Source organism: Capricornis sumatraensis, chromosome 12, assembly GCF_032405125.1.
Source record: "Capricornis sumatraensis isolate serow.1 chromosome 12, serow.2, whole genome shotgun sequence".
Classification (NCBI taxonomy): Eukaryota; Metazoa; Chordata; class Mammalia; order Artiodactyla; family Bovidae; genus Capricornis; species Capricornis sumatraensis.
Genome location: NC_091080.1, coordinates 23,172,930 through 23,198,150, shown reverse-complemented (window position 1 = coordinate 23,198,150; position 25,221 = coordinate 23,172,930). Strand labels below are relative to the sequence as shown.

General features: G+C 40.2%; 1 protein-coding gene across 1 annotated transcript in view; it reads right to left on the bottom strand.

Annotated features, from left to right (window-relative positions):
* Window positions 1-25,221, bottom strand: part of DNAJC15 (DnaJ heat shock protein family (Hsp40) member C15) — a 79,345-nt gene that overhangs the window by 9,531 nt on the left and 44,593 nt on the right. The window contains exons 4-5 of the mRNA XM_068984670.1: window positions 23,133-23,209; window positions 16,704-16,774 (exon numbers count right to left, since the gene is read on the bottom strand). Coding sequence (XP_068840771.1) covers window positions 16,704-16,774; window positions 23,133-23,209 — 148 coding nt within the window. The remainder of the gene's footprint in view (window positions 1-16,703; window positions 16,775-23,132; window positions 23,210-25,221) is intronic.

The window sequence follows — 25,221 nt, the reverse complement described above, 5'->3', positions numbered from 1 at the left end:
ACAAATAGTGCCAGACCACTTGGATATCTATATAAAAATAACTGAAACTTTACCCTTATCTCACACCATATACAAAATTCCATTCTAAGATGTAACTAGGTAAGATAATAAAGTTTCCAGAAATTGACTTCATGACTTTGAGACAAGCAAAAATTTCCTAAACAATAAAAGCAATAATTATAAAGGTAAAGTTTCAACTATAACTGATCTGTAACAGTATTAAGAATTTCTATTAATGAACGAACATCAGTGAAGGTAGGCAAAAACAAGCCAAAGAGAAAAGATATATGTAATACAATGGACTCATATATAGAACACAAGAGTATAGGATGTTCCCAAAAGTCAGGTAACAAAAGAGAGAAAAAAAACTGCAAAGAAAAAATGGATAAACCGCAGGATATTCATGCAATGAAATACTATGCAGCAAAAAGAATGAACGAATTACTACAGGATTCACTGCTGCATGAATGAATTTCACAAAGATAATAAAATGAGAAGAGACAAAGCATAGAAGACTACATACTTAGATTTTATATATATATAAAGTTCAAGAACAGGCAAAGCTTATCCATGGCAATAAAAACTAAAACAGTGGTCATCTTTGGTGAGTGGGGAATGACCAGAAATGTACATGAGGAGAAAGCTTTGTGCAATTTTTTTTTTATTAATATATTTTTTAAGTGAAGGATAACTGCTTTACAGAATTTTGTTGTTTTCTGTCATAATCTGGGTACTGGCTACGTAAATGGATTCACTTCATGACAATGCATTGAGCTGTATATTTAATGAGCTGTGTACTTTTATGAAGATATATTTAAGTTTTTAAAACTTTATTAAACACTGGAGATATGTTGACCTCCGTGAAGTCTGATGACACTACCAATTAATACTATCCAAAAATCGCTGGGGCTCAGAAAACCTGTAATCAAGACCATGGTGATGAGGATAGTAACTAGGCATTATTCTAATGTATTATTTCATTTGGTTCATCCAACTATCCTTTGTAGTTGCTCAGTTCTTATTTTCCTTACCTAAAGAGACTGAATCACAAAGTTTAGTTACTTGCCCAACCCTAGCCACAGAGTTAAAATGAGGTAGGGTGAGGACTCCCAGGAAGGTTACTATACCATGCTGTCTCTCACTTTATTTACATAATTCTTTGTTTATTAAATTTCTACCATGTTAAACATTTGGTTGTTGTAAACCTTTTCTACTTTCTTCAAGCCTGTAACCCTATCCTGGGTCCTCTTCCTTTTTGAGTGTGCTAAGTCACTTTGAGACCGACCCTATGGACAACAGCCCACCAGGCCCCTCAGTCCATGGGATTCCCCAGGCAAGAATAGTGGAGTGGGTTGCCATGCCCTCCTCCAGGGGATCTTCCCAACCCAGGGATCGAACTTGCATCTCTTTTGTCTCCCACATCAGCAGGTGGGTTCTTTACCACTGTGCCACCTGAGAAGCCCTTTCCTTCTTGGGAAGATTGTAAAATCACACCTTGTGGTTTACTTTTAAAGTATTAATATATGCTTATCTACTCACTAGATAATACATATCTTGAAGAGCAATCATGCCTCAGATCTCGCTGAGTGCACAGCAGGGACTTGAGACATGTGTCCCTGATGGGGAGAAGGAAGTGTGCATCACCATTCCCTTATCTTCTTGCATCAAGGACCAGTTTCACTAAAGTAAAATCACTCCAGAGAGACAGAAAATAGAACAAACAAATGTGTTAGGAGTGGATAAACATCTTTAGAAAGAAACATCTGCAAAAAATCTGGGTAAAAAAAAATCCTAACCAGCACAAGAGAAAATAAGGAAATAGTCTACAATTAACAACTGCTGCAAGGTTAGGTACAGGTACGCCTTGTCTGATCAGACTCTGCTTTACTGCACTTTGCAGATACTGAGTTTTTTACAAATTGAAGGTTTGTGTCAACCCTGTGTCAAGTAAGTCTATTGGTGCCATTTTTATAGCAGGTTTATTTTTAAATTACAGTATGTACATACACTGTTTTTTACAATTTTTTTATTTTAATTGGAGGCAAATTACTTTATTGTGGTGGTTTTTGCCATATATTGAATCAGCCACGGGTGCACATGTATCCCCCATCCCGAACCCCCCTCCCACCTCCCTCCCCATCCCATCCCTCTGGGTTGTCCCAGTGCACCAGCCCTCAGCGCCCTGTTTCATGCATCAATCTTGGACTGGTCATGTTTCACAAATGGTAATATACATGTTTCAAAGCTATTCTCTCAAATCATCCAACCTTCGCCCTCTCCCACAGAGTCCGAAAGCCTGTTCTTTATATCTGTGTCTCTTTGGCTGTCTCGCATATAGGGTTGTCATTACCATCTTTCTAAATATGATATATAGGCATTGATATACTGTACTGGTGTTTTTCTTTCAGACTTACTTCACTCTGTATAATAGGCTCCAGTTTCATCCACCTCATTAGAACTGACTCAAATGTGTTCTTTTTTATAACTGAGTAAATTATTCCATTGTGTACAGCTTTTTAAGCATAATGCTATTTCACACTTAACAGGCAACGGTATAGTAAAAACATAATTTTTCTATGTGTTGGGAAACCAAAATATCTGTGTGACTTGCTTAATTGCAGTATTTGTTTTATTGGGGTGGTTTGGAACTGAATCCAGTATCTTTGAGGTATGCCTGTATAATTTATTACTGATGTGAGTGTCATAGAAAATACACCAATGTGAAGATTAAGTTCCCTTTTATCCCTGGGTCTTCTTTATACAGATTTACATATTCCTGAGGCTTCCCTTGTAGCTCAGTTGGTAAAGAATCTGCCTGCAGTGCAGGAAACCCGGGTTTGATCCCTGGGTTGGTAAGATCCCCTGGAGAAGGAAATGGCAACCCCTTCCAGTATCCTTGCCTGGAAAATCTCATGGGCAGAGGAGCCTGGTGGGCTGCAGTCCATGGAGTCGCAAAGAGGCAGGCACGACTGAGCGACTAACACTTACTTACTTACACTTAACTCTGATTAAAACACTAATTTCTACATTCCAAGTCTGTAAGAGTGAAGTAAGAAGCATTGCCATCTGCTGATTTGAAGGGTTCTTAAAGTTCACCCACTCTTCTTAAAAGAAAGATGTTAAAATCACAAAGCAGCATATAGGAGACTGACTTCCAGAATTAGGAGTTCCACTGACCCACTTTGCAGTGCAACTGGTCAATACTATATAATAAACTCCCAACCACTGGAAGCCTCTAGAAACGGTCTTCAAAACAAAAATAAAAAAGAATTAAAGTATGAAAATTCAGTAAGAGAGGCAGGAGTCTGTGGGAAATGGCTCGTTCCTTTCCCCCTCTCCACTCAGCAAGGCAGAGACTCCACACTGGACTGCTGCAGCCAGAACACAGGGCTCCCTCCCTCCCCAGCTCCTGCACAGAGGACTCTTTCTAGGGAGGGCTGGGTGGACCTGTATATTTCTCTTCCAGCCCCCAGATGCCCGGTGCTGAGGCACAGGAAAGTGGATCAGAAGCTCTACCCTGGGCCTAGCTCCCTTAGAATAAGTACTGGGACCTTGAAAACTCTTTTCCTAGTCCTCAAGGCATGGTGGTTCCATATAGGAGAGACATTCTGAGAAGGCCTTAGGCTACTTTACTAAAAGAATCCAGCCAGTTACCAAAAAAATAAACAAACAACAATAACAAGCCTTCATCATCAGTGAAAGGGTGGAGGACAAGAGCTGCTATAATATATAATCTAATATATTCAGCTTCTAAAAAAGTATTTCAAGGCATGTGAAGGAACAGGCAAGTATGACAGTACGACCCAGGTATACATCATGAAAAAAGCCACAAAACTACCTGTGAGAGTGACCAAACATTGGATTTATGGGAAACAATTCCAAAGTATCCATTATACATTCACAGAACTAAAAGTTTACATTATACATTCACAGAACTGAAAGTTTACATTATACATTTACAGAACTAAAATTTTACATTATACATTCACAGAACTAAAAGTTTTTAAAAAAATTACTAGAAGGGCTCAAGAGTAGATCTGAACTGGCATGAGACAGAACTAGTGAACTTGAAGATACAGTGATTGATAGTATGTAAGCTGACATCAGAGAGAAAAGGGAATGAAGAAGAAAACAACCAGAGCCTCAGGGAAATGTAGGACATCGTGAAATCCATAAATCACATGAAATGGGAGTGCCAGGAGAGGAAAGGAGGGGAAAAAGCCTTTAAAGAAATAGTAGCTAAAAACTTTCCAAGGTTATTGAAAAACAATAACCTATACACCCAAGAATCTCAAACTCCAAGTAGGATGAATCTAATAAGACCTAATACACACACCATAAAAAAAATGCTAAAAGTTGAAGCCAAGGAGAAAATTGGAAAGTGAAAGTGAAGTTGCTCAGTCCTGTCCGACTCTTTGTGACCCGTGGACTGTAGCCCACCAAGCTCCTCTGTCCATGGGATTCTCCAGGCAAGAATACTGGAGTGGGTTGCCATTTCCTTCTCCAGGGGATCTTCCCGACCCAGGGATCGAACCCAGGTCTCCCATACTGCAGGCAGACGCTTTAACCTCTGCACCACCAGGGAAGCCCTTAAATACAAGAATACCGTCTCTCAGAAAACCTCCTATAGAAAACAGAACTTCAGATCCAAGTACTAACATCAAAGATTTCAAGGGAGGAAAGGAAGCCAGGTTGAAAGAAGAAGGGGGAGGAGGTGGGGGGTGGGTAAAAGGGGTGGCCTTACAGACGTCTCCTGCCACCTACGGATACCCAGGCGTTATGGGACTTTTCCCTGGGACTCCAGAGAAGGGAGGACTGGAACTCGGCCCTACCAGAAATCAGACCAGACCAGAACCAGAATTCGAGTTTTCTGCCAAGAGGAGGTGATCAGTCTCCAATCCTCAGCTCAGGCTGAGGGCCCTTCGACCAGATTCCTGCGTCCAGGACCGGGGGACTAGAAAAACAGGGGAGGATAGGAAGGGTTAAGGAGAGGAAAGAGAGAGGGAAGGGGAGAGAGGTCAAGAAATTTGGAAGATATCATTAAATTAAATAAACAGAGAGGCCATTAGACTGAGGTGGCTTTAGTGCCTTAGGAGACTATATAATCAAACTAAACCCTAAGCCAATAAGTCTCTCAACATTAAGAGATTAAATCCAAGCACAACTAATCACACAGAGCCAACTAGGACTTTCCAAGTAAAGCAAATTCTTATGCCAATCAAGTAACTCCTTCTTTGCTCTGCCTCTTCCATGGAAGTCTTTCCTCTAGAGGGCTCCTCACCACTTCCAGTTTGGTGCTGCCAAATTCAAGTCAATTTTTTGCTCAAACAGACTCTTAAAATTTTTAATATGCCTCAGTTTACCTTTTACCAGTAGTAAAAGAAAGACAATGTGTCACTTATAAAGGAAGCCCAATACAATAAAAGGCTAATTTAGCAGAAACAATGGAGGACAGGAAGGCCGTGGAATAACATAATCACAGTCCTCAAAGAACAAGCTGTGGACCAAGAGCCTGTTATTCAGTAAACCTCTTATTCAGAAACAAAGGTGAAACAGCATCCTAGATAAGCAAAAACTGAAAGAATTTACTGTTAACAGATCACTTTAGAATAAATAAAGGGAAATTCTTTAGGTTGAAAGAAAGTGACCTCAGATGGTAGTTTAAATTGATATCTACAAACAGCACTAGTAATATAACTGTGTAATTATAAAAGGCAATATAAATGCCTAATTTTCTTTTTTCTGTTAGCTGATGGAAAAGCTGGTATAAAATAAGATGCATAAAACATATTATTGGGCCTATAACATATAGAAATGTAATACATGCATATTACATGAGCTATTAATAGCACAAAGGAGATACATAAGAGCAAAGGTGTTACAGATTGAGAAAATGATGGGAGACAGTAATGATCCTAACAATGTACTGCTAGGCTTGTGACATTAGCAGATGTTATATGTATAACAATAATACCATAAAAGGGGCAAATATAGAAGTATTATTTCTATATATAGTACAAGAATCAAGCTTGTCTAAATCTGAAGCTGATTCTGGAAACTTAAGATGTATATGGTTAAACCCTAGAGCAATCACTTTAAAAAACCCTCAAAAATAATGAAGTAATAAAATAAAAATACCACATTAGAAAATATTCACTCAGTACAAAAGAAAACATAAAGGAAGAAAAACAGAGGGGCAAAAAAGACACGAGACAGAAAACAAAGGCAGATATGAAACAAACTATATCAATAACATATGTGAATGGACTAAACAATCCAATCTGCCATTACACTGTCAGGCTGGATTAAAACAATAGGATCCAACAATAGTCCTTTTACAGGAGACAGACTTTAAATAAAACAATAAAAATAATTTTATTATTATTATTTTGGCTGTGCTGTACATGCAGTATCTTAGCTCCCTGAACAGGGATCAAATTTGTGCCCCTTGCAGTGGAAACACTAAGTTTAACCACTGAACCACCAGGGAAGTCTTGAGCCAGACCTTAGATTCAAAATCACAAATAAAAGAATTGGAAAAAAATGTATCATGAAATACCAACTATGGAAAAGCTAGAATGGCTATACTCATATGAGATTTTATAACAAAAAATGTTACTAGAGATATAACATGGACTTCATGCTGCAGTCCATGGGTCACAGAGAGTTGGACATGACTGAGCGACTGAACAACAAAGAGACACAACAATTATACTCAGGTGGTGCAGTGGTAAAGAACCCTCCTGCCAATGTAGGAGACTCAAGGGAACAGGGTTCATTCTCGGGGTCAGGAAGATCCCCTGGAGAAGGAAATGGCAACCCACACCAGCATTCTTGCTTGGAAGATCTCATGGACAGAGGAGCCTGGTGCACTACAGTCCACGGGGCCACAAACAGTTGGACAAGACCGAGCGACTGAGTGCACATGCATGCGTGTGCACACATAAACACACACACACACACACACACACACACACACACTAACAGCGTCAAAAGACATGCAACAAAAACGAACAGAGAAACAGACAATTCAACAATAAGAATTAATGTGGTGGATTCATGTCAATGTATGGCAAAACCAAAACAGCATTGTAAAGTAAAATAAAGTAAAAATAAAATTAAAAAAAATTAAATTAAAAAAAAAACAAACAAAAAACAGTATTGCCATGAAAAAAAAAAAAAAGAGTTAATGTCCCACTCTCAATAATGGATAGGACTAGACAGAAGATCAAAAAGGAAGTAGAAGACTTGTACAACACTTAAAACCAACTAGACCTGACAGACAGAACACCCCACCTAACAACAGAATATCCAGGAGAAATCATATGCTAGGCCATTAAACAATCCTCAATAAATTAAAAGGACAGAAACAATACATTATATTCTCCAACTACAACGGAATGAAATTAGAAATCAATGCGTGCATGTGTGCTAAGTCACTTCAGTTGTGTTTGACTCTTTGAGACTCTATGGACTGTAGCTCACCAGGCTCCTCTGTCCATGGGATTCTCCAAGCAAGAATACTAGAGCGGGGTGCCATGCCCTCCTCCAGGGGAGCTTCTCTACCTAGGGATCAAACCTACATCTCCTGTGTCTCCTGCATTAGCAGATGAGTTCTTTACCACTAGCACCACCTGGGAAGCCCCTAAAAATCAATAACTAGGACAAATTTTGGAAATAAATACTTATGGACTACAATTTAAGTAGTGCTAAGAAGGCAATTAGAGCTGTAAATGTCTGTATTAAAAAAGAAAAAAATCTCAATAACCTAAACTACAAAATTAGACAAATTCCTCAAAGGACATAAATTACTAAAACTGTCTCAAGAAGAAACAAATAATCTGATAGACCTGTTACAAGTAAAGAAATTGAATCATTAATCAAAAATTTATGCAAAGAAAACCCAGGTGCAGATGGATTATGGAAGGGGAAGGAACAATTTTCTAACTCGTTTTATAAGACCCATATTATGTTGATACCAAGCCAAGCAAAGACATCCCAAGAAAACTACAGATCAATATTTCTTATGAACGTGAATGTAAAAGACTCAACAGAATGCTAGCAAACTAAATCCAACAACACGTTAAAAATATCTGTGCACCATGACTAAGTGGTATTTTTCTCAGGGATGAGAGGTTGGTTTAACAGCCAAAAATCAATTAATGTAATTCATTACATCAATAGAATAAAAAACAAAAATCTCATAATAATCTGAATAGATGCAGAAAAAGCACTTGACAAAGGCTAACATCATTTCATGATAAAAAGGCTCAATAACTTGAAAGGAACTTCCTAATCTGATAAAGGTTATCTATGAAAAACCCACAGCTAATAATACCACACTTCGCCTAATACCCATTATTAGGCAACTGGATGTTTTTCCATAAGATCAGAAACAAGACAAGAATGCCCCCTCTTACAACTTTTCAATACTGTACTGGAGAGTCTAGTCAGGGAAAAATAGGTAAGAAAAAGAAATGAATTACACCCATATTGGTAAGGAAGAAATAAAACTATTCGCAGATGACATAGTCTTATTGTTAGAAAATCCGAATGAACCTACTGAAAAAACAAAACCTACTGGAATAAACAAGTGCAGCAAGACTGAAGGATATAAACAAATATTTAAAAATGAATGATATTCCTATACATTCACATTAAACAATCCAAAAATAAAGAACATAATTTTATTCACAACAGCATCAAAAAAAATAAAACACTTTGGAGCTACAAAATATTATTGAAAGAAATTAAAGATCTAAGTAAATGAAAAATCATCCCATGTCCTTGGATAAGGAGATTTAACATTAAGACCTTAGGCAATATTCCCTAAGCTGACTGACAGATTCAACAAAATCTCTATCAGAATTCCAGTCAACTTTGCCAAAATTGACAAGCTGACTCTAAAATTCACCTACAATTGCAGTGGACCCAGAATACCCAAAACAATCCTACAAAAGAAGAATAAAGAGGACTCACACTTCAAAGAATAAAATGTATTACAACGCAAAGGGTGTCAGTGTGGCGGCGCCGGCACGTGGACAAGCGCACGCGCCTCTTACTGAGGAGAGGGGGGCGGGGTGAGGGCGGGGCTAAAGGGTGCCCTGTGCACACATCCATAAATACACGCCAGACTAGTGAACGTGAAGCACAGGCTGGAATCAAAACTGCCGGGAGAAAAGTCAATAGCCTCGGACACCACCCTTACCGCAGAAAGCGAAGAGGAACTAAAAAGCCTCTTGATGGAAGTGAAAGAGGAGAGTGAAAAAGTTGGCTTAAAACTCAACATTCAGAAAACAAAGATCATGGCATCTGGTCCCATCACTTCATGGGAAATAGGTAGGCAAACAGTGAGAGACTTTATTTTCTCAGGCTCCAAAATCACTGCAGATGGTGACTGCAGCCATGAAATTAAAAGACGCTTGCTCCTTGGAAGAAAAGCTATGACCAACCTAGGCAGCATATTAAAAAGCAGAGACATTACTTTGCCAACAAAGGTCCATCTAGTCAAGGCTATGGTTTGTCCAGTAGTCATGTATGGATGTGACAGTTGGACTATAAAGAAAGCTGAGTGCCGAAGAATTGATGCTTTTGAACTGTGGTGTTTGAGAAGACTCTTGAGAGTCCCTTGGACTGCAAGGAGATCCATCCTAAAGGAGATCAGCCCTGAATATTCATTGGAAGGACTGTTGCTGAAGCAAAACTCCAATATTTTGGCTACCTGATGCGAAGACCTGATTCATTTGAGAAGACCCTGATGCTGGGAAATATTGAGGGCAGGAGGAGAAGGGGACGACAGAGGATGAGATGGTTGGATGGCATCACTGACTCAATGGACATGGGTTTGGGTAAACTAAGGGAGTTGATGAAGGACAGGGAGGCTTGGCTTGCTGCGATTCATGGGGTAACAAAAAGTCGAACACAAGTGAGCAACTGACTGATGAGTGAACTGTACACTTTAAGTAGATGAATCATATGGTACTTGAATTATATTGCAATATAATTTTAAAATTTAACAGAGACAGAAGGCTCTGAAGAATACTTTGAGTCTGATTCAGTTTATCAGATCATTAAAGAATCACAGAAACCTAGAGTTGGAAGTCCTAAAGGGTTCTACCTATTACACAATACAAGAATACCTCCTGAGAAGGCGATGGCACCCCACTCCAATACTCTTGCCTGGAAAATCCCATGGACGGAGGAGCCTGGTGGGCTGCAGTCCATGGGGTCGCGAAGAGTCGCACACGACTGAGCGACTTCCCTTTCACTTTTCACTTTCATGCATTGGAGAAGGAAATGGCAACCCATTCCAGTGTTCTTGCCTGGAGAATCCCAGGGACGGGGGAGCCTGGTGGGCTGCCATCTCGGGTCGCACAGAGTCGGACATGACTGAAGCGACTTAGCAGCAGCAGCATACCTCTGAGAAGAAACTGTAGTCCAACAGTTTTTTTTTTATCTCAGATTACCTTTACTGCTTTGCCTGAACATCACTTTTTCCACTGCTGAGTGCCAGTGCCTAGAACACTGCCCAGGTCCCAATTTATTGTTCAGTTGCTCGGGCGTGTCTGACTCTGTGTAACCCATGTACTGCAGCACACCAGGCTTCCCTGTTCATCACCATATCCTGAAGTTTACTCAAACTCATGTCCACTGAGTCAGTGATCTCCTTGGAGAGAATTTTTAGGGTGACTATCACTAATACTGCAACTCTCTCCTCTCCAAATGCCGATCTCTATCCGTCTGCCTACTACGTTTTATTTTATTAAAAGCCCGTATCATGTGGCATTTTCCATACTAGCCTTTACTGCCTAACTACCCCCCAAAACTTACTGGCTAGTAATACTAGAATTAATGAGTGACAAGTACAGAAGGTTGTGGTAATATTCAGTCTTATAATATAGATACTGTATGCCCTTTAATGCAGCTTAAGAACACACTGACTTATTTTTAGTGACTTTTACATTGTTAAATATTTGAGATAAAAAATACCCATTGACTCTCTTTCATGTGAAACACTGCCACATCTCTTTCCTATATTTATACAGTTGATTTTGGGGACCTAAAAGAATATTGTATTTATCTTTTTTGAATTTAAATTTTGTTGTTGTTCAGTCCTGTCCAACTCTTTGTGACCCCAAGGACTGCAGCATACCAGGCTTCTCTGTCCTTCACCATCTCTCAGAGCTTGCTCAAATTCGTATCCACTGAGTTGGCGATGTCATCCAACCATCTCATCCTCTGTCGTCCCCTTCTCCTGCCTTCTATCTTTCCCAGCATCAGGGTCTTTTCCAATGAGTTGGCTTTTCCCATCAGGTGGCCAAAGTACTGGAGTTTCAGCTTCAGCATCGGTCCTTCCAATAAATACTAAGAGTTGATTTACTTTAGGAATGACGTTTTTTCCTCGGTGCAGTCCAAGGGACGCTCAAGAGTCTTCTCCAATACCACAGTTTGAAAGCATCAGTTCTTCAGTGCTCAGCCTTCTTTATGGTCCAACTCTCACATCCAAACATGACTATTGGAAAAACCATAGCTTTGACTATACAGACCTTTGTTGGCAAAGTAATGTCTCTGCATTTTAATGTGCTGTCTAGGTTTGTCATAGCTTTTCTTCCAAGGAGCAAGCACCTTTTAATTTCATGGTTGCAGTCACCATCTGCAGTGATTTTGGAGCTGAAGAAAATGAATCTCTTCTAATTCACAGATCTCTGCTGCTGCTGCTGCTGCTGCTGCTAGGATGCTTCAGTTGTGTCCAACTCTGTGCGATCCCATAGATGGCAGCCCACCAGGCTCCCCTGACCCTGGGATTCTCCAGGCAAGAACACTGGAGTGGGTCACCATTTCCTCCTCCAATGCATGAAAGGGAAAGTGAAGTCTCTCAGTCCTGTCTGACTCGTAGTGACCCTATGGACTGCAGCCTCTGCAGGCTCCTCTGTCCATGGGATTTTCCCAGCAAGCGTACTGGAATGGGCTGCCACTGCCTTCTCTGATAGATCTCTCTAGTTGATCATTTTTATTGATATACTTTTTGATCTGAGACCAAAGAGTTTGAAAATTGTTACTTTCCTACAAAATACATGTGTGTGTGTGATAGTTACTCAATCGGGTCCGACGCTGAGATGCCATGGACTGTAGCCTACCAGGATCCTCTGTCCATGGAATTCTCCAGGTAAGAATACTGGAATGGGTTGCCATTTCCTTCTCCAGGGGATCCTGCCAACCCAGGGATCAAACCCAGGTCTCCTGCATTGCAGGCAGATTCTTTACCATCTCAGCCACCGCATGGAATTCAAAAAATAATTACTTTGTATACCCAAAGAAGGCCTGGAAATCAAAAGGGGAAGAATAAATTCCTAAAAGAGTGATCCTGGGGGTCCAGAGCACATACCTCGCTAAGGCTGCTACATTAATGAGAATGAACAAACAACTGCTCCACATTACAATAGGGATGAATCCCATAGGGACAATGTTGATCGAAAGCAGCCAGATGCACACAGTAAAGTAAGGAAAGTCGCTCAGTCGTGTCCGACTCTTTGCGACCCCATGGACTGTAGCCTATCAGGCTCCTCCATCCACGGAATTTTCCAGGCAAGAGTGGTGGAGTGGATTGCCATTTCCTTCTCCAGGGGATCTTCCCGACCCAGGAAACGAACCCGGGTCTCCCGCATTGCAGGCAGACGCTTTACAGTCTGAGCCACCAGGGAAGCCCAACTAGATATTAAAGAGACAAAGCTAACCTATGATATTATACATCAAGATAGTGATCCCTTTAAGGTTGAGGCAGACTGAAAGTAATGTCACATGGTGAAGCACTTTAAAAAATTGTCTTCTACTCTGTGGTGGACCAATATTTTACAAAACACAAAGGTATTCCATACTTGATGTCACAACAATGTCAAATGGGTAAGATGTCTGAAGGCTTACTTTTGATTTTAGTTTTTTATTTCTTGCACACAGCTAACAAACTGGCCTGGAACGAACAGGCAAACTACACTTTGAGAAGCATGGATTAGGTAGTCTATGAGAGATTCCATAGTTTTTCAAAGTTAACTTAGTCTGTTTTTCTTTGTACTTTTGTTAGGCATTAATGTCAAACTACTGATTTCAAGTTACTTGGGGCTTCCCTGGTAGCTCAGCTGGTAAAGAATCTGCCTGCAATGCAGGAGACCCTGCTTTGGGAAGATCCCCTAGAGAAGGGATAGGCTACTTACTCCAGTTGTCTTGGGCTTCCTGATGCCTCAAGACAGTAAAGAATCTGCCTGCAATGTGGAAGACCTGGGTTCAATCCCTGGGTTGGGAAGATCCCTTGGAGAATGGAATGGCTACCAACTCCAGTATTCTTGCCTGCAGAATTCCATGGACAGAGGAGCCTGGGAGGCTACAGTCCATGAGGTCACAGAGAGTCGGATGTGACTTTCACTTTCAGCTACTTCATATGGGCTTCCTTAGTGGCTCAAATGGTAAAGAGTCTGCCTGCAATGGAGGAGACCGGGTTTGATCTCTGGGTCAGGAAGATTCCCTGGAAGAGGGTATGGCTACCCACTCTAGTATTCTTGCCTGGAGAATTTCATGGACAGAGGAGCCTGGTGGGCTACAGTCCATGGGGTCACAAAGAGTCAGACATAACTTAGCGACGAACACTACTACTACTGACTTCATAACAACTAATCTTTTCCTCTAGTAATTTTTAAAACTATAATCTAATTAAAAGGTATTCTAAAGGCATTAGATCAAAGATCTGAGACATTTTTACTGCATTAACTTTTTTTCACTCAAAGAAAAGGCAAAATTTACTTTTTACCAAAGTACATCTGAATGCTCACTTAAAACTGGTTACAAAAAATTTACTTCATTTCCACACCTATTTTTTCTGGTATCACTTTCTCTGCCCAAGGTGATAATGAAATATGTAACAAATTACCATTGATCACACATTTGAAGTTCTAGCTTTTGTTTTACCAGCTGATGGCAAAACCAAGAGAAAAGTCATTTGGGGGGTAGGGAGAAGATTCATGAATTTCAGAAGCATTGGGTAGAGGAGTCAAATTTTTTTAACCACCTGTGTAACACTCAAGGGCGACCTGGCCAAAGCAAATATGGTGAAGAGTTATAAACAGAGGAGGCAAATTGAGAGGTGCAGATTCTCACGTGCTTAGTTGCTCAGTTGCGTCAAACTCTTTGAGACCCCATGGACTGTAGCCTACCAGGCTCCTCTGTCCATATGATTCTCTAGGCAAGAATACTGGAGTGGGAAGCCATTCCCTCCTCCAGAGGATCTAAAAGAAACAGGAATCAAACCCGGGTCTCCTGCACTGTAGGCAGATTCTTTACGGTCTGAGCCACCAGGAAAAGCCTGTCCATTCTCACACTTCCCTGGTCAGGGAATTGTGATCCATATGCCACAACTAAGACTCTGTGCAGACTAATAAATAAATAAATATTCCTTGGAAAAAAAAACAAAAAAACAAAAAACTACTGTAGAGTTAGAAATCAGAATATGTAAACCATTGTAAAAATAAACAACAACAAAATTCATTATCTTCTTCCCTTTAAAAATGAAACAAAACAACATTTCCTATGAAGGGACAGTTTCCAGATTTATGATTATCTCCCAGCTCCAACATACATAAATTATTTTCCCTCAGGTAGCTGCAATATTCCTTAAAATCATCATACTTTTTACTAGAGCAGGAATTCTTAACTATGAATATATGGATGGGTTTAAGAAGTCTAAGAACTCTCTGAAACTCAAATGTTGTAAAATGTTGGATGAATGAGCAACTATATGGACAAGATGTCTCCAGTTGTCAACACATCTGTTATTGACAACTGTTGATTAAAAGCATCTTTCATTAGTTAAAAATGTGATCCAAATAGAGAGATAGGGTTCTTCATTAATTGAACAGGTATATAAAAACATTAGGAGAAGGCAATGGCAGCCCACTCCAGTACTCTTGCCTGGAAAATCCCATGGACGGAGGAGCCTGGTAGGCTGCAGTCCATGGGGTCATGAAGAGTTGGACACGACTGAGTGACTTCACTTTCACGTTTCACTTTCATGCATTGGAGAAGGAAATGGCAACCCACTCCAGTGTTCTTTCCTGGAGAATCCCAGAGACGGGGGAGCCTGGTGGGCTGCCATCTATGGGGTCGCACAGAGTCGGACACGACTGAAGCAATTTAGCAGCAACAGCATAAAAACATTACATCATGTACCCAAAAAAGGCATGGGAAAAATCCATTCATTTTGTAGATGATAACACTGACATTTAGAGAGATTAAGGGATGTTCAAGCCTATGCTGCTAGTTAGAAGGCAAAAGTCGGGGAATAACACTTCTGCATCCATGCCCTCCCACAATGCCACCATACTGGAGGATATTAGTAAGCACATTATGGGGAGCCAACAGCCCCACTTCTCATAAATATACAATCTCAGAATAAATAAAATAATTCTTTAACCACTACTGGCTCATAACAAACATAAACATTCTTTTTTTTTTTTAACTGAAAGTATCTTAAAATACATATTCTTTTAGAAACATTTTAGAGCTTAATTCTTTGCCACTAGACACAATCAATAACTTGTCAATCATCTGAAAGACATAAATGCTTGATCCCCCTGCAATCAGTCAGAGAACGCCATACTCCTGACCTGGAAGGGATGGAAGATGTTTAGGAGACAGAAAGCTTCAAGTAGGCCCTTAAAACACATTCGTTTCTGAGTCAATTACTCTGAAAGCCCACAATGCAAAGTAAATTAGTTGAATGGATCTTTGAGTAACTGTTGAAGCTGTTTAGAAATTTTAAGCAAAACCTCTTTTCAAAGTTTAGTCTCTGGTTTATTCACATGAAATACCAAGTGCAAAAACCAAAGGAGATGATATTTAGTGAAAAGAATTTTTATAGTTAGCAATTAAGTGAGAAAGCTAAAAAAGAATGCCTTATTTTGGAGTCAGTTAGGGTGGAGAGGAACCCAAAATTTGCTTTTAACTTTTTTCAAAATAATTCAAAAACTAAAAGTCTGTAAGGATACAAGAAGCCCTGCACTCTCTGCCCCCCTCACCTGCCACCCCCACTTTTGACTCCGAAAATACAGTGTAACTTTCCACCATCTGTTATTGTAGAGCAGAAACAGTAATGAACATATGGGCTTTCTCTCTCAAGCAGCTGTAGTGTAGTTAAAGTTATAATAATTGTCTTTCTGTAAGATAAATTTACATTAAAAACCTGGCCAGTGAAAAACAAATGGCTCAGCCTCTGAGCCTTCCAAAATAAAATTAAGAAACTCAGCATCATGTGTGATATACATGCAGAGATTTAGAGAATATCCTCTAAATCTTGTGCTTTTATGTGTAAGGTTAAACAAATACAATTCATTATGCCCAAATCAGTTTATACAATCAGAGAGTCCACAGTTCATCTTTTCTCTTTTCCATCAAAATGCTAGGAGCCTCAAATAGGGGTTAGATAAGTTACATATAAAAATCAGGAACTAAGTTCTCAAAAGCTGATAACTATAATTCTATCACTTCTGTGAGTCACTGAACTCCAGTCTAAAGGCTCATTTATTTATAAGAAAAATCACAACACGTGTGACACATAAATTTCCATTTCAACTATCATCATTTATAATGAGTTTAAGTAAACAAAGAAATTCAGACCATATTCTGATTCACATATTGTGAAAAACAGGAATTTTACCTACCTTTATCTGGGTGATTCAAAATCATGATTCTCCTGTGAGCTGCTCTAATCTTGGCCTTACTGGCAGATGGGCTGTAAAAAGAAAAGTGCTTATGACAAATAGTGTCAAATGCAGATTATAAATTAACAGTTCATATGAGTTTCAAGAAATTAAAAACTAATGAGACTTTCACCATCTTGTGGATAAATATAAAATTACAGCTTGTCATTTCACTCTACGAACCATCAAAATAAATCAGATTCAATGCTGCGTGTACCTTTCTTCAGTCCTTTGTCTCAATTTTAAAAACACATCCACAAGAAATAGGACAGGGAAATCAGAGTCTATAGACTATTACTTTGAGCGTGAAAACTTGTGCTTCAAGCTCTTTTGGGGGGAGGCAGTACGTATGAGTAACAAACAGGTATCTGAACTCTAGAGCTCCCAGACAGCAGGATTTTAATCCAAGCATTGCCATGAAGGATGGGGTGTGTGTGCTCACACAATCAGTCAGCTCTGACTCTTTGTGACCCCCATGGACTGTAGCCTGCCAGGCTCCTCTGTCCATGGGATTTTCCAGACAAGAATACTGGAGTAGGTTGCCTTTTCCTACTCCAAGAAGGATGGGGTACCCTTGGCCAAATTTTATACCCTCTCTGTGCTTCAGTTTCTTCATTGTAAAACAGCGCCAGAACAACATAGTCCTCATAAAGTAATTACAAGGGATTAAATTAGTTAATGCCAACAAAGTGCTACAACAAGGTCTGGTGTGTGTAGCAAATGTTCCGTAATAGTTAGTTTTTACTATTACTATCTTTCAACAGAACATCTCAAAACTCTTCATAGCTCATTAATTTATTTAGTTTTGTGAGAAATCTATGGGAAAAGCTTGGCTGTGAGAGCCTAAACTCTAAACAAAAATTGAAGGAGAAAGTTAAATAAGCCTAAAATTATCCATGTAAAACCTAATTTATGCAAGTACTGGAAATCCTTCTTTCTAGTACATTTACCAGGCAAGGAAAAAAATTTACACTAATAGTAACAAAATCCTGGTGTTGCTACCTAATATTTACACTAGCTTATCTAAGCTATTTTTCTGGGCCTCAAACAGAAAGAACAGTGGCTAACTCAAAGCACATGGTGGTTGCTATGAAACTCAAAATAATCTGTATGGATGAACCACACATACTACAGGGACAAATAGCAGGTACTTTTAGAGATATTCTAAGACACAGGTTTAAATCCATTGCTCATTACCTATAAAACTGTGTCTTGCTTACTTAACTCTCTGAGCTATAATTTTCTCATAAGTAAAAATGTACATTAAAAAAGTGAAGTATAAATAATCTAATCTAACATTTCTTGAATGACTCAAAAAACATTACCATGAGTATCAGTTAAGAGGAAAGAAATTCTCAAGGTCTGCAGACGTTTGCTTGCCCTTCTACTAATTGGTCATAAAATGTGCACATTCTGTTTTCAGCACCTCCTTCCCTGCTGTCAGCTGCCAGTCCTCTATTCTGGCAGGATCCTAGTCTCAAGCTGTTACTTGCCAGTTACTTGCTGCTTCTAATCTCCTGGGGTTAAATAATAGACCATCAAACATGCTAAAAATACACTATCAATTACTACATAAGCATATAAAGTATTCTTCTATAAAGAAAAAAAATAAGTCTTAAGTTAAAGGGGAAGCCAAAAATAAAAATAAAACTATATCCTGAGACAAAGAAACAACCTACTAAAACTTCTGGGATGCAGCCAAAGCAGTTCTAAGAGGAAAGTTTATAGTATTAAAATCCTACATTAAGGGGAAAGAAAAGAACTCAAACAACCTAACTTTACACCTCAGGAAGTATAGGAAGAACAAACTAAGCCTAAAATTAGTAGAAGGACAGTGAAAATAAATGAAATAGAGACTAAAAGACTAAAAAAAAAAAGAAAAAAGAAATCAATGAAACCAAAAGCTTTTTTTTTATTTTAAGAATGTAAAGAAAACAGACAAACCAGAAGCTACATTCACCAAGAAAAAAGAGAATTCAGGTAAAATCAGAAATGAAAATGGAGAGATTATAACTGATATAATAGAAATACAAAGCACAAGAGGATAAGAGGCTGTACTATACAATAAGAAACTGGAAACCCTAGAATAGATACATTCCTAGAAACAAAGCACCTACCTAAATGAGAGAATCTTAGTTCTTAAACAAAGCATTAAAAATTAAATGTAACTCTGATATATCTCCAGCCTAGATAATTTCACTATGAACTGAACATGGAACTTGAAATATAATTTTGCCCAGATCAGGGATTTCAAACTGCTCCCTGGAATGTATTTGACTGAGAGTAGGGGATTAGGGTGTGTAGAACAGAGCAGTGTTCCCTGATCCTGCAGCAAATAAAGCAGCTTTGGTTTCACCTTTTTCTACTACTAGTCTATTAAATAACATTTAAAGAGAGTTCCACAGAAGTTTTTAGAAAGTCTGAATATCACAAATGTATGTATAATTTCAGAAAATAGCAGGTTAAGTTTTCCCAAGCAACTCAGTAAAATATTTTAGGCTTTATTCAATATGGTAAGAAAACATAGAATCATCTAGTAACAAAGAGAATTTCTTTGTTTTTAAACAGGGTGTTAACAGAGTCAGCTCCATTTTATCTTTACCTACTTGTCATACAGTCTAAATCATCTGGATTCCAAGACCAAGGAAAATGGAACCACAGCAATGTATTCACATCTTAAAAGAATCTCCTCAAAACAACACTGCCTGACTGAAAGAAAGGGCTAGAGGAAAGCAAATAAATTTTACCTTTCTATTTAATGCATTAAAGGCAAAATTTAGACTATACACTCATGAGACAGGAAGAGAGGGGACCAACCTTTATTCAGCACCTGTTCTTTGGTAAGCACTTCAAAAAAGGACTTCCCTGGTGGCTCAGACGGTAAAACGTCTGTCTACAATGTGGGAGACCCAGGTTCGATCCCTTAGGGAAGATCCCCTGGAGAAGGAAATGGCACCCCACTCCAGTACTATTGCCGGGAAAATCCCATGGACAGAGGACCCTGGTAGGCTATAGTCCATGGGGTCGCAAAGAATCAGACATGACTGAGTGACTCCACTTTCTTTCTTTGATAAAAAAGGTACCACTCAAGGCATTTCACATTATTCCAACAAGACAAAGTAGTATTAATTGCAAATCAAAAATGAAGAAGCTGAAGTGCATAAAAGCTAAAAATCAGTGCCTCCATGGTAGACTCAGAATCTGTTTGCTTAGCTGGTATCTCCTGAGTAGTTACTAGGTGCTAGGTTTATGCTAAAAAAACCTCCTATGTGTTAATTTTTGCAGCAGTCCTATGCAGTAGAAACTAATGAGGAGACTAAGGCCACGCAGCTAACAAGTGGTAAAACTGATATTTGCACCCAGATTCACTGTTACCAGAGTCTGTGCTGTTAGCCACTGAATTTTCCTTGTGAAATTCTGTACAGCTTCCTGCTCAATGGAATAAAACTAAATAGCCATGTATCTTAAGTCAACTCCGAATTATCTATCCAAAAAACAGGAGTATCTTGGATGATATTAAATGATATCCTCAAAAACTTTTGTTTGGATTAGTAATGTACTTTGCATACACATGTCCAGAATGGGATGATATGGGACCTCAGAAAAATAACAGTGGCATCCAGAATAATATTAAACCAAAGAATAGTTAACAACATAGCTAATTTAACAGTGTGGTTCCCCTGCTTAAAATCATTTCTTTTTTCTGTATTCCTGGTGAGAAAGCTCATTTCTTTTTATATTTAAATGAAGCACCAAGCTAAACTGACCTGTTTCCCCCCTACCCATCTTTTGTGTTTTTTTTTTTTTTTTGATTAGTCATAAGAAATAACAAAATGTTTTGGCTTTAAATATCTGCTAACCTACAAGAGATTTAAAAATTCTCTCAATATAGGACTTTATGATCTATTCTGCTTAATTATGTTGACTAAGTCACCGTAAGATTTGTTGTAGGTAACATACTATAACCAACGCAAATAAAATTTTGAGTGAGCTCTAGGGAACATAAACAAATATAGATACTGGTAAATCTATGCTGCTGCTGCTGCTGCTGCTAAGTTGCTTCAGTCGTGTCCAACTCTGTGCGACCCTATAGAAGGCAGCCCACCAGGCTCCCCCGTCCCTGGGATTCTCCCGGCAAGAATACTGGAGTGGGTTGCCATTTCGATGTATTCTTAACTCTCAGGGTTAAATGATATCATACAGTAATCACAAAGGATCATTAACTATCTCCTACACTGTCCAAAGTCAGACAATAAATGGCTGCTAAGGTGAAATAAGTATAATAAAACATCAGTTCAGTTCAGTCACTCAGTCGTGTCCGACTCTGCAACCCCATGAATCGCAGCACGCCAGGCCTCCCTGTCCATCACCAACTCCCAGAGTCCACTCAAACTTATGTGCATCAAGTTGGTGATGCCATCCAGCCATCTCATCCTCTGTCGTCCTCTTCTCCTCCTGCCCTCAATCCCTCCCAGGATCAGGGTCTTTTCCAATGAATCAACTCTTCGCATGAGGTAGCCAAAGTATTGGAGTTTCAGCTTTAGCATCAAGCTTTCCAATGAACACCCAGGACTGATTTCCTTTAGAATGGACTGGCTTTGAGAGTCCAAGGGACTCTCAAAAGTCTTCTCCAACACCACAGTTCAAAAGCATCAATTCTTTGGTGCTCAGCTTTCTTCACAGTCCAACTCTCACATCCATACATGACTACTGGAAAAACCATAGCCTTGATTAGACGGACCTTAGTCGGCAAAGTAATGTCTCTGCTTTTCAATATGCTATCTAGGTTGGTCATAACTTTCCTCCCAAGGAGTAAGCGTCTTTTAATTTCATGGCTGCAATCACCATCTACAGTGATTTTGGAGCCCCCCAAAATAAAGTCTGACACTGTTTCCCCATCTATTTCCCATGAAGTGATGGGACCAGATACCATGATCTTCGTTTTCTGAATGTTGAGCTTTAAGCCAACTTTTCCACTCTCCTCTTTCACTTTCATCAAGAGGCTCTTTAGTTCCTCTTCACTTTCTGCCATAAGGGTGGTGTCATCTGAATATCTGAGGTTATTGATATTTCTCTCGGCAATCTTGATTCCAGCTTGTGCTTCTTCCAGTCCAGCATTTCCCATGATGTACTCTGCATATAAGTTAAATAAGCAGGGTGACAATATACAGCCTTGACATACTCCTTTTCCTATTTGAAACCAGTCTGTTGTTCCATGTCCAGTTCTAACTACTGCTTCATGACCTGTATATAGGTTTCTCAAGAGGCAGGTCAGGTGGTCTCGTATTCCCATCTCTTTCAGAATTTTCCACAGTTTCTTGTGATCCACACAGTCAAAGGCTTTGGCATAGTCAAGAAAGCAGAAGTCGATGTTTTTTCTGGAATTCTCTTGCTTTTTTGATGATCTAGAGGATGTTGGCAATTTGAACTCTGGTTCCTCTGCCTTTCCTAAAACCAGCTTGAACATCTGGAAGTTCACGGTTCACGTACTGTTGAAGCCTGGCTTGGAGAATTTTGAGCATTACTTTACTAGCATGTGAGATGAGTGCAATTGTGCAGTAGTTTGAGCATTCTTTGGCATTGCCTTTCTTTGGGATTGGAATGAAAACTGACCTTTTCCAGTCCTGTGGCCACTGCTGAGTTTTCCAAATGTGCTGGCATATTGAGTGCAGCACTTTCACAGCATCATTTTTCAGGATTTGAAATAGCTCAACTGGAATTCCATTACCTCCACTTGCTTTATTCATAGTGATGCTTCCTAAGGCCCACTTGACTTCACATTCCAGGATGTCTGGCTCTAGGTGAGTGATCACCTAGATTATCTGGGTCATGAAGCTCTTTTTTTGTACAGTTCTTCTGTGTATTCTTGCCACCTCTTCTTAATATCTTCTGCCAACAGAATGGTAAAGACTAGAGATCTCTTCGAGAAAATTAGAGATACCAAGGGAACATTTCATGAAAAGATGGGCTCGATAAAGGACAGAAAGAATATAATATGCTAGGTGTCAAATTCTGAAACTAGAGAAGAATTGTGAAACAGATTCCATGTTATAATTGAAAATACGATTCAGATCAAATTAGAAAACTGAATTCAGGAAGAATTTAATGTCACAATAAGGGATTTCGATAATTGCATTGAAATTTTAGTGTTCAAATACAACAGCTCCTTGTTAAGGAATAAAGGCACACCAGAACTATGACTGATTTTTTTTTTTTAGAAGTAGTAGGATAATCTCTTAGACTCAAGGTTTGAGATGTAAAACTTCGCTATTTTCTCCTCTGCCTCCTATTCATAATTTAAAATATAAGGATAATTTTACCGTCACATTTTCTCCTTTTTCAAGACAAACTCAGCCACAGAACAAAATAACACTTACGCAGCACACCTACCTTATACCCAAAATGAGACTTGCTTCTCGCCTACTCATTTTCTGTTCAAATCCTCCTTTATAGTAGGATGAAAAGCTCTGTGCAGGGAACAAAGAGCGAGAAATGATTAGTTCCACGTATGAAGGGGCAGGGCCTCGACCCCACCACACAGCTGCAGTGGGAGTAATGGGTTTTCCCGAAGCCAACCTGGAATTGTGGGAGGTGGGGCGGGAGAGCATTGGACAACGAACCTGGGCATCAACAATGGTTTCCACGTCCCAACACGCTAATGCTCCTACACTGAAGGAATAAAGGAGACCGGTAGAAACAAACGGCTTCAGCTTTTTCTAAGCTCTACAGGGATTTTCTCATTGGATAACCTTGACCAAGTTACTGCTGAGATGACAGACATCTTTTTAACCTACAAGACTGGCTGACTGAGAAAGAGGAGGAGAAACTGATGAAATAGAGAGGACATGAGGAGAGCAGACAGGAAGGCCAAAGAGGGGTCAGAAGACTGGACTGCAGGGTCAGTGTGGCTGGAGAGGCCCGAGCAGGGAGGAGAGGAGTGGCAGGGGAGGGGCTGAGGCCATGGGGAGGGCCCTGGAGGTCGGGAACAACGGGGGACTTTACTCTCAAGAGCAGGACGGCCAGGGCACGAGGCACCCAGATTTGACCTAGACTATTCCAGGGCATCCCTGGCGGCTCAGTGAATAAGAATCTGCTTGCCAATGCAGGAGACAGGGCTTTGATCTCTGATCTGGGAAGATCCCACAGGCCATGGAGCAACCAAGTCCACATGCCACAACTACTGAGGCTGTGCTCTAGGGCCCGGGAGCCAGAACTACTGAGCACACGGGCCACCACCAGTGAAGCCTGTGCACTAGAAGCTGCTGCAATGAGAAGCCCACACACAGCAACCAGAGAGCAGTCCCCACTTGCTGCATCTACAGAGAAGCCCATGCAGCGAAGAAGCCCCAGCACAGCCACAAATACATACATAAATGAGATTAATTACGAGGATTACTCTGCTGTGCGGAGACAGGTACAGAGTGGAGGCAGGGGACCAGTAAGAGGACACAACCATAATCTAGGCAGGAGGCAGGGGCAGTTTGGGCCAAACTGGTAGAAGAGGAAGAAGCCAGAGCCGTCAGATTTGGGATGGATATGGAGAGCAGAAATGACCTTTGCTTGGACTGAACGTGGAATATGAGAAAAAGCAGGGAGAGATGGGGCAGTGAACACTGGCGTGCTCAGCACAGGGCCCCCTCAGAAGTAAGGCACTTACTCCTCAGACCCTGGGGCTGCTGCTGGCAGACAGCACTGTGCTGTCAAACTCCAGCAATGGCCTCGGCTGAAGAATGCCAAGCCCATGCCCCCTTCCCAGGGCAGCCTCTGGCTGACGACCGGCTGAAGTCATGGTGCAAACCCTGGAGTTCCCCAGGACTCAGTCCTTGAGCTTCTTATTTACTTTCCAGGTGATGTCATTTAGTTTCACGGCCCTTGCCACAACCTAGGACAACCACGATGAGTCACCTGAGAGTCAGAGGCTCCCCGTGCCCACACCGGCTGCCTCAGGCCTTGCTAAGACTGCACTGCAGCCTAAATTATCCCTCCATCCTTCTTCCCTCTCTTGCCTTCTGGAGAATGCTCCTCAGAGCATTCTCTAATAAACTAACAGCTTGCTAATCTGTGTCTCATTCTGCTTTCCAGAGAACTTCAACTGCAAATGACTGCAAGGTTTCTGGCCTAAATTGCCAATTATTGACTTAGAGGAGGAGTGGTTATTTGTTTTTTGTGGGTAATAGATATCAGGAGATTGGTTTTGGTTATATTAAGTTTCAGAAGTCTACTATGTATGTAAGTGGAGGAAATGTCTGACCTGGAGATAACATTGGGGAATTATGAGTACACAGACGGAATTTAAAGCCATGAGACTAAACGAGATCACCTGGAGCCGGAGTGTAGCTAAGAAGTGGGAAGACTGAGCCCTAGAGACAGCAACATTCAGTGGCAGAGAAACGGAGAGGGGTCAGCAACAGACAATGCCAAGGCCCAGCAGTGCGGGGGGAGGAGAAGCAGCCCCAAAGTGATGAAGTGGAAAGCAGTT